This window comes from Scylla paramamosain, chromosome 14, assembly GCF_035594125.1.
Source record: "Scylla paramamosain isolate STU-SP2022 chromosome 14, ASM3559412v1, whole genome shotgun sequence".
Lineage (NCBI taxonomy): Eukaryota > Metazoa > Arthropoda > Malacostraca > Decapoda > Portunidae > Scylla > Scylla paramamosain.
The window spans coordinates 24,569,923-24,582,422 of NC_087164.1; the positions used below are offsets into that span (position 1 = coordinate 24,569,923).

The window sequence follows — 12,500 nt, forward strand, 5'->3', positions numbered from 1 at the left end:
TGTACCAATCTGCAGTAATATTATTCTTTATCCTATTTTTCATAATCGTCTATTTCAATTCACCTCCCTCTTCTCTGCCTTTCCCTTTATCTATTCCATCTTTCCCAGATTTCCTGTCCTGCTGTGCTGTATCTCTTCATCATTATCTTCATAGTTACTGCTCCTCTGAACTTGCTAACTGCACATAAATACCAGTGTATCTATGAGTGTGTGTATACTCTCTCTCTCTCTCTCTCTCTCTCTCTCTCTCTCTCTCTCTCTCTCTCTCTCTCTCTCTCTCTCTCTCTCTCTCTCTCTCTCTCTATATATATATATATATATATATATATATATATATATATATATATATATATATATATATATATATATATATATATATGTGTGTGTGTGATATGCATAACTCATTTGCATCTTAAATACTTTAGAAGGCTTAAGAAATATTGTTGGCTTAAGGAGCGTAGGACACAAGAAATAGTTGCAACTTTTCGTAAACAGAATATATTTAATAATTTCTCTATTTATTTAATTTGTATATTTTCATGGTATACAACAGTGGCTTAATACATGAAAACGACATTAGAGAACTGTCCATCATCATGATGAACTCGTACTTATACGTCAAAGACGTTGTGCTGTTACTCACAAAGAACGTTTCCACACCCTCTCGTGACGTCCTCCTCAGCCACATCGCTCCTTCACTAGCATTGCTACCTGCCTTGGGACAACGATCACCCACATGACGACTCCCAGCCCTCGAGGCAAACTAAGGGCAAAAACAACGTCCGTCTATTCACGGTGAGCGGTCGAGTAACATCAGCTTGTTAAAGCAACTTTAACACACTCATTTATCACCGCACCAAGGGCCAGATGGCGGCTCATAAACGGCGGTTAACCTAAAGCAAGGCAACAGCGATCACGGTGTGCTCTGAAGTAAAGAGTGTGAAGAATCATGTGTGCACGGATGGAATAACACGCACACAAGAAAACGTTGAGAGTTATTTAGGCCACCGATGGTTCTGTCAGTGATTAAAATGGCTTTCATTGTGCTCAAGCACACATCTCTGAACAAAATACTTGAAAAAATTTTTCAGCCACACCTCGTGGTCTGCGGCAGCTCTGTCTGTCTACAGGTGGTGGGGAGCGGTGAGGCTGCCTCCACAAACAGCGTCACCTGAGACTCGGCTCATCTTTCATTTCTCATCTCCTAGTATAATGAAAATGAAAAACATTCTCTATATAAAACGCAACAAGACACTACATACAGGCGAGTCTGAAAACAGTGTAGGAATTATGCCTCACCAACACATTCTTCCATCACCATACAAGCTGTAATTTTCAATCCAGGTTACAGCGATGCCTTCACACTACCGACGAACTGGTAACTCAGTCAAGCTTCTCGTTCAGTTTATCCCCATACCTGTCAAACCTGCTCCTGATCTACAAACCTTGTCCACCGGAGGAAACAAAAGAACATTAAGAAGTTGATAACGAAGATGTAAGAATGAGAGAGAGAGAGAGAGAGAGAGAGAGAGGAGAGAGAGAGAGAGAGAGAGAGAGAGAGAGAGAGAGAGAGAGAGAGAGAGAGAGAGAGAGAGAGAGAATGTCGCGATGTCAACATACTTCATCCCAGGTCAGAAGCTCGGCTTTCAGCATGAAATACAGTACACGATTATATGAAGTAATTGGCTGTTTACAGTATTAACACAATAATGCAAAATAAATACAGTTTTTTGCTCCATGGAAGGGAAGGCGGAAATATAGCGTGGGAAGACAGGATCGCAGCAAACATTAAACTTGCTGAATCTCAACCTGCCTATCATGAGGTGACGTCAGAAGCACGGAGATCGGGAACCACAATCAGAGTGATTCTTCACAAATTTTACTATTATGACATAACAGCAGACATCATCCTGTGTGAGGACTGTGTTAAATAAGAGGCATAACAGAGATCCGTCTCTGTGTGCTGAGCACTTAACAGAGGTGATAGTGTTTGGCATGGAGGCGTACATTCCTCACTCTTTCTCTCGACCTAAACCTTCCAAACCTTGATTTAACACAGCCTGTTCTCGTGCTATAGATGATAGAGAGGTGGCCCACAAAAGGTACCTGAGCCTTCCATCACCTCAATCTCATGTGCTTTATTAATTAATTAATTAATTAATTAATTAATTAAGCTCTGCTGCAGAGCATCAGTTGTTTATTATAGTAACTGCACTCTACCAAATGTTACTTTCAGGTGGGTCTCACCAAAAGAATCGGACAAGCTCATGTATGATATTTACAAGCCATGGCTGCTCCTATCAGCTACGTAGCACCATCCCTCGTCCCTCTTCTCACAATACAAAGGAGAATTCGGTTGTCAACAGTCTTTTATGGAGACCTGTGCAACTCACGTGGTCCTTGCAGTGGATGAAAAGAAAAATATAAATAAATACTGTGACGAGGATAGCACCACAGAGAAGAAGTGCTGCACAGGGCGAAAAAGTTTTTGTGGGTGTAGTGTACTGAGAGGAAAAGAAGAGTGGTGAGTGAAGGGAACGGCAGGCATGGAGAGGATAGTCTACACTGCACGAGATGCAGCGGTGGAGTGGCCTGTGTGCGGCTGGATTAACCTAACAGTAGTGTTTGAGAAAAAAAAGTATTGAAATTCAATGTGTAGATATGGAATTTGAAGAGTGAAGACAGCGGATGTCTGGGTGACTGCTGATGTTGGGAGGCACAATATATTCACGGGTTTTACTCCCGGATATGCGAAGACGATTTCACTTAGAGAAAAAGTCATCTGTTGTGTGTGTGTGTGTGTGTGTGTGTGTGTGTGTGTGTGTGTGTGTGTGTGTGTGTGTGTGTGTGTGTGTGTGTGTGTGTGTGTGTGTGTGTGTGTGTGTGCGTGTGCGGGCGCTTGTGCTTGCATGTTTTTGCGGACCACAACGCACGCCATACAGTTGTTAAGAGAGCGGCTGCGTGGACACAGGAAGGGCTGCAACCGTAGTTGAGGAATATCAGTGCGTAACAACATCGTAAGGATTGTGACTGATGGCAGGATTGTGGAGGAATATTCTCCTCGGCCTGTGATGTATACCTCAGAGAGGGAGGGAGATCGCGCCCTTGACACCACCCACATGACATTGCACGGAGATGCATCGATGCAAGGTTATTTACGGCCATCGGCAGGGGAAACCACACTACTTCAGGAAGAGATATGGAGGAAAACTGTGAGTGTCATGGTGTCATCTACCAAGGCGATCCCGTTGTGCGAAGGCTGCGACCCTCGGGTCGAGGAGTGAGATGACGTTAGTTTTCAGTGAGGTTCATACACTCTTCAGGAGGTTTTCTGCATTCATTATATATATAAATAATTATATATATATATATATATATATATATATATATATATATATATATATATATATATATATATATATATATATATATATATATATATATATATATATATATATATATATATATGTGTGTGTGTGTGTGTGTGTGTGTGTGTGTGTGTGTGGGGCACCGGCCAAGGGCAACAAAAACTGTAATAAAAAAAAAAACTGAGCCCACTGAGGTGCCTGTCTCCGAACACAGTCAAAAACCGTAGTCAAAAATTACAGAATAAGTGTCTTGAAACCTCCATCTTGAAAGAGTTCAGGTCATAGGAAGGTGGAAATACAGAAGCAGGCAGGGAGTTCCAGAGTTTACCAGAGAAAGGAATGAATGATTGAGATTACTGGTTAATTCTTGCATTAGAGAGGTAGACAGAATAGGGATGAGAGAAAGAAGAAAGTCTTGTACAGCGAGGCCGTGGGAGGAGGGGAGACATGCAGTCAGCAAGATCAGAAGAGCATTTAACATGAAAATAGCGGTAGAAAATAGCAAGAGATGCAACACTGAGGCGATGAGAAAGAGACTGAAGACAGTGACTGTCAGTTAGAGGAGAGGAGTTGATAAGTCGAAAAGCTTTTAATTCCACCTTGTCTAAAATAGCAGTATGAGTGGAACCACCCCATTACTTGTGAAGCATACTCTATACATGGGCGAATAAGACCTCTGTACAAAGTTAGCAACTGGGTGGGTGAGAAAAACAGGCGAAGACAACTCAGAAAACCTAACTTCATAGAAGCTGTTTTAGCTAGAGATGAGATGTGAAGTTTCCAGTTTAGAATAGTAAAGAAGAGGATGTTCAGTGTAGAAGAGGGGGACAGTTGAGTGTTATTGAAGAAGAGGGGATAGTTGTTTGGAAGGTTGTGTCGAGTTGATAGATGGAGGAATTGAATTTTTGAGGCATTAAACAATTCTAAGTTTACTCTGCCCTAATCAGAAATTTTAGAGAGATCTGAAGTCAAGCGTTTATTATTACTATTGTTATTATTATCACCATTGTTGTTGTTGTTGGTGTTGTTGTTGCTGCTGTTGTTGGTACTGTTGCTGCTATTGTAATTCATACGGACGACACAATAAGATCATCTCATTACACTTTCTTCCACAATGAAAATAACGCTCTTGATTCTACCGCCTCGTTATTCCAACAATACCACGCGCAGTGTCCCTCCTCCTCACCGGTTGTCACTTTCCTTTATCGAGAGATCTTTTTCATGATCCTAATTATTGTATTCACCGAAATTGTTGCGACTGTAATGATATAGATTAAGTAATTATTAACTATTTCAGCAGCTTTACAAAGAGGCACTTTTTATTCTCTCTCTCTCTCTCTCTCTCTCTCTCTCTCTCTCTCTCTCTCTCTCTCTCTCTCTCTCTCTCTCTCTCTCTCTCTCTCTCTCTCTCTCTCTCTCTCTCTCTCTCTCTCTCTCTCTCTCTTTCACACACACACACACACACACACACACACACACACACACACACACACACACACACACACACACGACACCCAAGACATTATGATGATAGGCCACATTATTCTTGGTGAGCAGTATTTGCCTTTATAATGGAAGAACCAGAACAATCTGAATAACTAGGGTTACCGGGTACGTCTTGCAAGAAGTCTCTCTCTCTCTTTTTTTCCGATACTGCAAAGGAAAGTAGCTTCAAACTTCTGATACCTTTGTGCATCTCTCTCTCTCTCTCTCTCTCTCTCTCTCTCTCTCTCTCTCTCTCTCTCTCTCTCTCTCTCTCTCTCTCTCTCTCTCTCTCTCTCTCTCTCTCTCTCTCTCTCTCTCTCTCCATAGTATAATATCACAGCCTAACAAAGCAAGTAATTTTCAGTATTTGATTTTTATATAGGCTCTCATGTATACATCATCTTATTTACACAAATTGTATTTAACAATGACAGTTAACATGAATTTTCGTTAATAATAGACCGCGGCTTTCCATGTTCCCTCATTACAAATATACACTGAAGTTAAGACCAAGGAGATATTTCAGCATTTTTTTTTTTTTCTTTCTCCGCTGGTAAAAAACATCCTGATCTTCAGTATTGGTTTTTGTTAACATTTTGGAAGCAGATTCAAGAAGCTGAAATGCATGAACTAGTTATTGACATGAGCTAACATAACCGATAATCTTCTTAATGACAAAAAAGTTTTATGAGCATATTTTAAGTGTTCCTGTTGAACGTCTGGCGAAGTACGCAGTGTATCGCCACTCCTGGAATGTCACGACCTTCCCAATCTTGAGCCACTCACTGCTGAGTGATGGTGACAGGCTTCTCGCGCCAAGACTTACAGACTACCTTGCTTTACTAACAAAAGTGAGGCCAGTCACCTCTCACGAAAAAAGGAGGACTCTCTCCTCTCCCTCTCCCTCGAACTGAACTCCCATTCGGAGCTGTGGTCAGGACGCCGAGGCTGCAGATGACGTAATTTGCATAACGTACTAACCTCAGCACCGTTCCGTCTCCTGTCGTGAGCAATACGTTCTTTTTCCACGTTGCTAGAAAGATGGGGAACATACAATTATTCTAAAGTATTTTTCACCTTTGGAAGCAGAACTGCAAATAAGAACAAATAAAAAAATGAAATACAAAGTCAATATGCTCAAGTTTCTGATTTAAGGTTTCAAATCACTTCAAGGGCAAGCATGCATCATTTATAAAAACTACTACTTTTCATGACCGTATATTGTAAACATTGTTTGAAGTCAAAAAGGATAATTTTCCTCCTAGTGGTTCATAATTTTATCATCGTGCATGGCAACCTTACGTAACACACATGACCGTAAAGCTCCTCATAAAAGCACCTGCATTGCAGATGTGACGCAACCTCACCGGAAAGTAGAACTAGTACCTGGGGTGTGAAATTAATGTCAGTAGCAGCATTACTCGTACTCTCCACAGCTAAATGATCATTCCCGAACCTCTCCTCATCCCAAAAAACTTGTTGCGCCTCCCGTTTTATATTCTTCTCTCGCTCCTCCGCCACTCTTTCCATTGTGTTCACAGTATCTATGAGAATGTGATGCCAATAATAATATTAATTTAGTTTGAGAATGACTAAGCCTAAATCTCATGGTTCCTAACACTTCAGTAATCCAGGTTAAGAAAGACTCTATAGCGACCAAGATGCATTTGTGTCTAAAGAACGGACATATGATGAAATTTAAGTGTACATGTGATTTGTGTACTCTATACGAGAGTACATGCATATTCAACATTTTTTTTTTCCCCAATACTGTAGCGACTATTCTTACACAACCTGCTTATTTTGTCTTCTTTTTTGTTAGTCTGTTTATTTTACATGCACGTTGGAATGAAGGGTAAAGGCCTAAACAATATTTAAAACAGTGCTGTACTAATGTGACTGCGTTATATTTCAGACATGATGACGTGGTGCGTGATTACGATACTGATGCTGGCGGTGACGGCAGGTGGGGTGGCGCAGGCAGCCAGCATGGAAGACACGGTAAAAGACTTGTATGAGGCACCGCCAGTGGGTGAGCAGGGACGTTTATTTCTAAACTATGATCAAGCGGCAGCCTTCAACACCTCCGTTGCCTTCACCATCCCCTTATTCTCCTTCACGCTGCCGGGCGCCAGTGACACTAGCGCAGCTGGCTTGGACGCCCAGTCCTTTGGGGCCGTCGCCTTCATTGCGCTCTTCCTACTGGGAGGTTTGGCAGTGGCTATCTACACCACCTCTCAGGGCGCCATCGGGGGAGGGAGGCAGTACACGGATGAAAAGGCACATCAAGAGTCACTGCTGACCAGGCTGGTGACGGACTCCCTGTCCGGTCTTCCCAATGTCGTGGACACTGGCAGCTGTGCGAGGCTAGCGGTGTGCGGGGCCCACGCCGAGCCTCAAAGATACGGCCTCTTCGCCCTGCCCATCAGATTCCTTATGCCGTGAGTATTTATTCAGTTATTTATCTATCTTTTTTCAATGATAGAAAGCTCATGAGTTCACTTCATAATCTTTTACCATTCAGAATTACAAAGTTATAATGCATTTAATTAGGTACTTTATATGGGACTTTATGAATACTGATGTTCAAGATACCACTGAGGCTGCAGGCAGGTGGGCATGCGGTTGGCAGTTTCATCGCATCTGTTGTACAAATATTTTGTTATTTCTACGTTAGTTTATCATTAATCCCTACATTATTTTACAGTGTATCATATCCATGCATATGTTCAGTATAGGCTAAAACATTGCTTATATTTGATGGAAATAACTGCCCATTGATAGCACAGTTCACTAGACAACAAGGGATAATATTTCTTCTCACGTCACTTCAGCCAACGTGATCTCCTTGGCTAAAATACCAGAAGGCCTAAGAGGCGTACTTGGTAACTGCAGCACGTAGCCTGACAACTGTGACGAGTAAGAATTAAGGTCTACCAACATGTCTACCCGCTAATAAGGCAGAACATACGATGAAGAATGCATACATTGGCCATGAAATGCTTCATTTAGATATAAAATGCAGTTAAGCCATAAATGATAAGTGTTACGTTCTATAAAAGCATATTTCTATATTTTTTTTTTCCGTCGTTCACCAGAATACTGACTCCTAACCAATAACACAAACCTGTAAGTGTCCTTTTTTATTTATTTATTTATTTCATTTTTTTTTTATTTATCATTGCTTTGTTTCAACGACTCCTTCCCAGTCTTATTTTAAACCTGATATATTACAATATGCACTGGTGGATCATAGCAATACGCACGTTCACATAAACAAGTTAACGAAACAGTCCCATCTCTAATGAAATGTACACTGATTCCTGCCTGAGGGGGTTCAGAATGCCCTCTAAATAAATTTTCTCCAGCAATACATTATATTTACCATAGCATTCACTTCCACCATTCAAACCAAGGAACTAGATGTCAGCTGCCACACCCCTTTCACTCGTATCAGGAATTAAGTTTATGACTAAAGCCAAAACTCGTGGACTTAATATTGGGAGCCACCTTACGATAAACATGTGAAACTCCAGTATAGACACTGCCTGTACCACTTATGTAAGTAGCCACGAGTGTACCCATCAGGGAATAAACGCGTCGCAAACCCTTATCCACACTGGAAATGGGAGAAACACGTATTTGAGAGAGACTCGGTGTAAAACAAGGGGGTTCAAAGAGACAGATGTCAACAGAATAACAAACAGAACTCTCAAAAGACACGTATCAGGAAGGAGTGAAGAGCTTACATGAACATCACTAAAGCTGAGCAATAAAGGAGACAGAAAGGGGATTTGGGCGGAGAGGAACAGGTATAGGATATCAGATCAGAGGACAGAGCAACCAGAACGGGAAGAGAGAGAGAGAGAGAGAGAGAGAGAGAGAGAGAGAGAGAGAGAGAGAGAGAGAGAGAGAGAGAGAGAGAGTTGGGAGGGAGATGGGGTAGTAAGTAACGGGACAGTAGACGGAGAGGAGCATTGTGAATAGTAATGGGTAACAGCGTCAACATCACGTGCTGTTCGTCTTCAAGACAACGAAGACTTTTGTAGTTTTAGAAATTCTTCAGCCTTTTAATTTCATATTCTGTCTCAGCTTCCTTTCCCTGCCAAATAGGATCTTTGATAAAAACACTTCTAGTCCTAATCGCAATGCCGTACATTACATTCCGAGAGATTCCTCTTATCCCCTTTTACAATTCATCAGTATCCTTGTTGTATCTTGTCGCTCATGACACGACAGCCGATTGACCCATTCCTCCGGCAGAGGCGTGCCGCCCCTCGCATCCTCCTTCGCTGAACATATGGCTGACTTTAGCATTCTGTTATGGAAGAATTGTTGAGGTTGACAATAAGAGAACTATTACAAGTCCCCAACCCTTGACAACATCATCATAGAAAACACTAATGATGACACTTTTTTTTTTTTTCATGTAGCAAGGACGCCGGCCAAGGGGAACAAAAATCCAATAAAAAAAATAAATAAATAAAGGCCCACTGAGATGCCGGTCCTCGAATAGGGTTAAAAGCGGTAGTCAAAAATTGAACGATAAGTGTCTTGAAACCTCCCTCTTGAAAGAGTTAAAGTCATAGGAAGGTGGAAATACAAAAGTAGGCAGGGAGTTCCAGAGTTTACCAAAGAAAGGGAGAAATGACTGAGAATACTTGTTAACTCTTGCGTTAGAGAGGTGGATAGAATAGAGGTGAGAGAAAGCCTTGTGCAGCGAGGCCGCGAGAGAAGGGGAGGCATGCAGTTAACAAGAGCAGAAGAGCAGTTAGCATGAAAATATCGGTAGAAGATAGCAAGAGATGCAACTTTGCGGTGATGAGGAAGAGGCTGAAGACAGTCAGTTAGAGGAGAAGAGTTGATGAGACGAAAAGCTTTTGATTCCACCCTGTCTAAAAGAGCAGTATGAGTGGAACCCCTCATACATGTGAAGCATACTCCATACATGGACAGATAAGGCCCCTACAAAGAGTTAACTGCTGGAAGGGTGAGAAAAACTGGCGGAGACGTCTCAGAACACTTAACTTCATACAAAATGTTTTAGCTAGAGATGAGATGTGAAGTTTCCAGTTTAGATTATAAGTAAAGGGCAGACCGAAGAGGCGGACAGTTGAGTGTCACTGAAGAAGAGGGGATAGTTGTCTGGAAGGTTGTGTCGAGTTGATAGATCGAGGAATTGAGTTTTTGAAGCATTGAACAATACTAAGTTTGCTCTGCCCCAATCAGAAATTTTAGAGAGATCAAAAGTGGAAAAGTGTAGGGTGGTATCACTCATTTTTCGTTCAGAATATGAAGGTATTAATCGTTCAGAATATGAAAGTATTAACTGTGTGTAATATAGTCTGTGAGGCAGTTAAACAATTAGAAGCAGAAAATACAAGTACATTCATAGAAAAATACATGGTGCTTCACGCCCCTTTAAATTTAACTTCATTCACAGTTAAAGTAGCTATATGTTCCGGTCAATCAAGAAATATATGAGCTTCGAAAAGAAGTCATCCTGATTTAAATCGCAATTTTTTGCACTCCGATCTGAATCGATTATAATCAGGTTATATAAACATACAAATAAATAAATAAATATATAGAGAGAGAGAGAGAGAGAGAGAGAGAGAGAGAGAGAGAGAGAGAGAGAGAGAGAGAGAGAGAGAGAGAGAGAGAGAGAGAGAGAGAGGCAGGAAGGATTCATTACACAGTTTATCTTCACTTACTAAATTCTGTGCTTTAAGGTAATATGTGCGTTGAAAAGCGACAACGTACCGACTGCAAGCGTGCATGGATATGAGTGCAAGCAAGTTTCCCAGGTTGCAAATCGTCTAGTTATAGTTATCAACCTCATTGTTATTGCAAATAGCAGTCTTTTTCTCAATTGTGCTTAAAATACCTACTGTTGAGGACATCAAATATCATACGATATGTTCGTGAAACATGCAGTGCCTCATCAAGTCCATCCGCTATAATCCACACCTTGGTAATGAACAATAATTTTGCCCCAGAGGAAGAGAAGCGTGTCAGTCATTACTCATCTTTGTCGGTGAGTCATACTGGTTTCACTGACCAGAGAGCGAGCTTATTACTCGTCCCTCCTTCCTACTTCTCGTCAAACCAACTGTTCATTCCAGCTGGCTAACAGGCCGTTAGCGAGCTGATGAAATTCTTTACTCGCTCCTATATGATGCATGACGTACCAAAACACACACACAAAATGAAATAATAAACAAATGAGCAAATGAATAAAATACACACACACACACACACACATTATATATATATATATATATATATATATATATATATATATATATATATATATATATATATATATATATATATATATATATATATATATATATATATATATATATATATATATATATATATATATATATATATATATATATATATATATATATATATATATATATATATGAAAAAATTTCACTGGTATTGTTAACTGATTAATTGAATGTAAAATTGATAAATGCGTGTCATCATTAATATCTGGCTATACCATTATTTGCTTTATTATAATTAAAGGTATTAAATGTCCGATTTCTTATATTGTATATCGTAAACGCTTCAAAGGCTTATTGCGCTTATTGTGTGTGTGTGTGTGTGTGTGTGTGTGTGTGTGTGTGTGTGTGTGTGTGTGTGTGTGTGTGTGTGTGTGTGTGTGTGTGTGCATGTGGAATTTTTTTAATGTTTTTCTTGTGTTTTCTAAATATTATGAACAACTCTCTTTAGAAATTTGGTGTCAGTATAATTTTGTTTTCACTATCAAGAAATTACAGTGTAGTTGACAGATAACTTCTTTCTATGACACGTAGATACTTTAAGAGAAGTTTTTGTGGCATTGGAAAGCGACAAGTAACACAACACTTCAGTCACCACTGCAGGCAGCACGGAACCGTACAAAGACAGGTGTGCGATCTCTCTCTCTCTCTCTCTCTCTCTCTCTCTCTCTCTCTCTCTCTCTCTCTCTCTCTCTCTCTCTCTCTCTCTCTCTCTCTCTCGTGTATAAGTGTGTGTGTGTGTGTGTGTGTGTGTGTGTGTGTGTGTGTGTGTGTGTGTGTGTGTGTGTGTGTGTGTGTGTGTGTGTGTGCATCACTAAAAGCACGTCGTTGTGATCCCGTAAGGATATGAACGGTGAGTATATTTACAGTGAACGTCTTTCTTAATGGTGCTCTACTCTCGCTATATCTGATTCACGCTTAAAATGGTTCCCCACTGAAATGGTCAATGCTTGCAAAACAAAGCCTCGCAAACTTACAATTGCGCTTTGCTCTACCGGGAGCTTCACCACTGCACCGTTTCCTGTTAACCGCCTCAAGAAGTGTCTAAGCTCAAGTGTTAGGCTGACACAGCTACTCGTATCTCCCTTCTGATAGGAACTTAAGGCAGACTTTAGCGGTAGAAACTTGGCAGACGAAATCGTGGCGTTTGACTTAAAATAGTTCTTGCTTCACAAAGCTTTCATCTAAGTCATCCAAGTTGCACGCACTACATGCTGACTCATGGAAGTAAAGACTTAACGCGGCGGTGAACGCTAAATGGGGGCGCTGGTATCGCTGTGATGACACGTGATGAGTGCCGCTCGTTGAGCCTCAGCCAAATGTCGTGTCACTACCAGCGGTGAAACCCTCC

General features: G+C 40.9%; 1 protein-coding gene and 1 long non-coding RNA gene across 4 annotated transcripts in view; one reads left to right on the top strand and one right to left on the bottom strand.

Moving 5' to 3' along the window:
• Window positions 1-12,500, bottom strand: part of LOC135107052 (uncharacterized) — an 81,212-nt gene that overhangs the window by 48,822 nt on the left and 19,890 nt on the right. Inside the window, exon 3 of one of the 2 annotated variants that reach the window (XR_010271563.1) lies at window positions 5,322-5,886. The exons of the other annotated variant lie outside the window; for it this stretch is intronic. This is a non-coding gene — a long non-coding RNA (uncharacterized LOC135107052). Of the gene's footprint in view, window positions 1-5,321; window positions 5,887-12,500 lie in introns of those variants that run through there. 2 annotated transcript variants of the gene reach the window in all.
• Window positions 1-12,500, top strand: part of LOC135107051 (uncharacterized) — a 64,196-nt gene that overhangs the window by 22,963 nt on the left and 28,733 nt on the right. For both annotated transcript variants that reach the window (XM_064016641.1, XM_064016640.1), the window contains exon 2: window positions 6,769-7,294. In XM_064016641.1, the coding sequence (XP_063872711.1) occupies window positions 6,771-7,294 (524 nt within the window). In that variant the 5' untranslated portion in view covers window positions 6,769-6,770. The remainder of the gene's footprint in view (window positions 1-6,768; window positions 7,295-12,500) is intronic.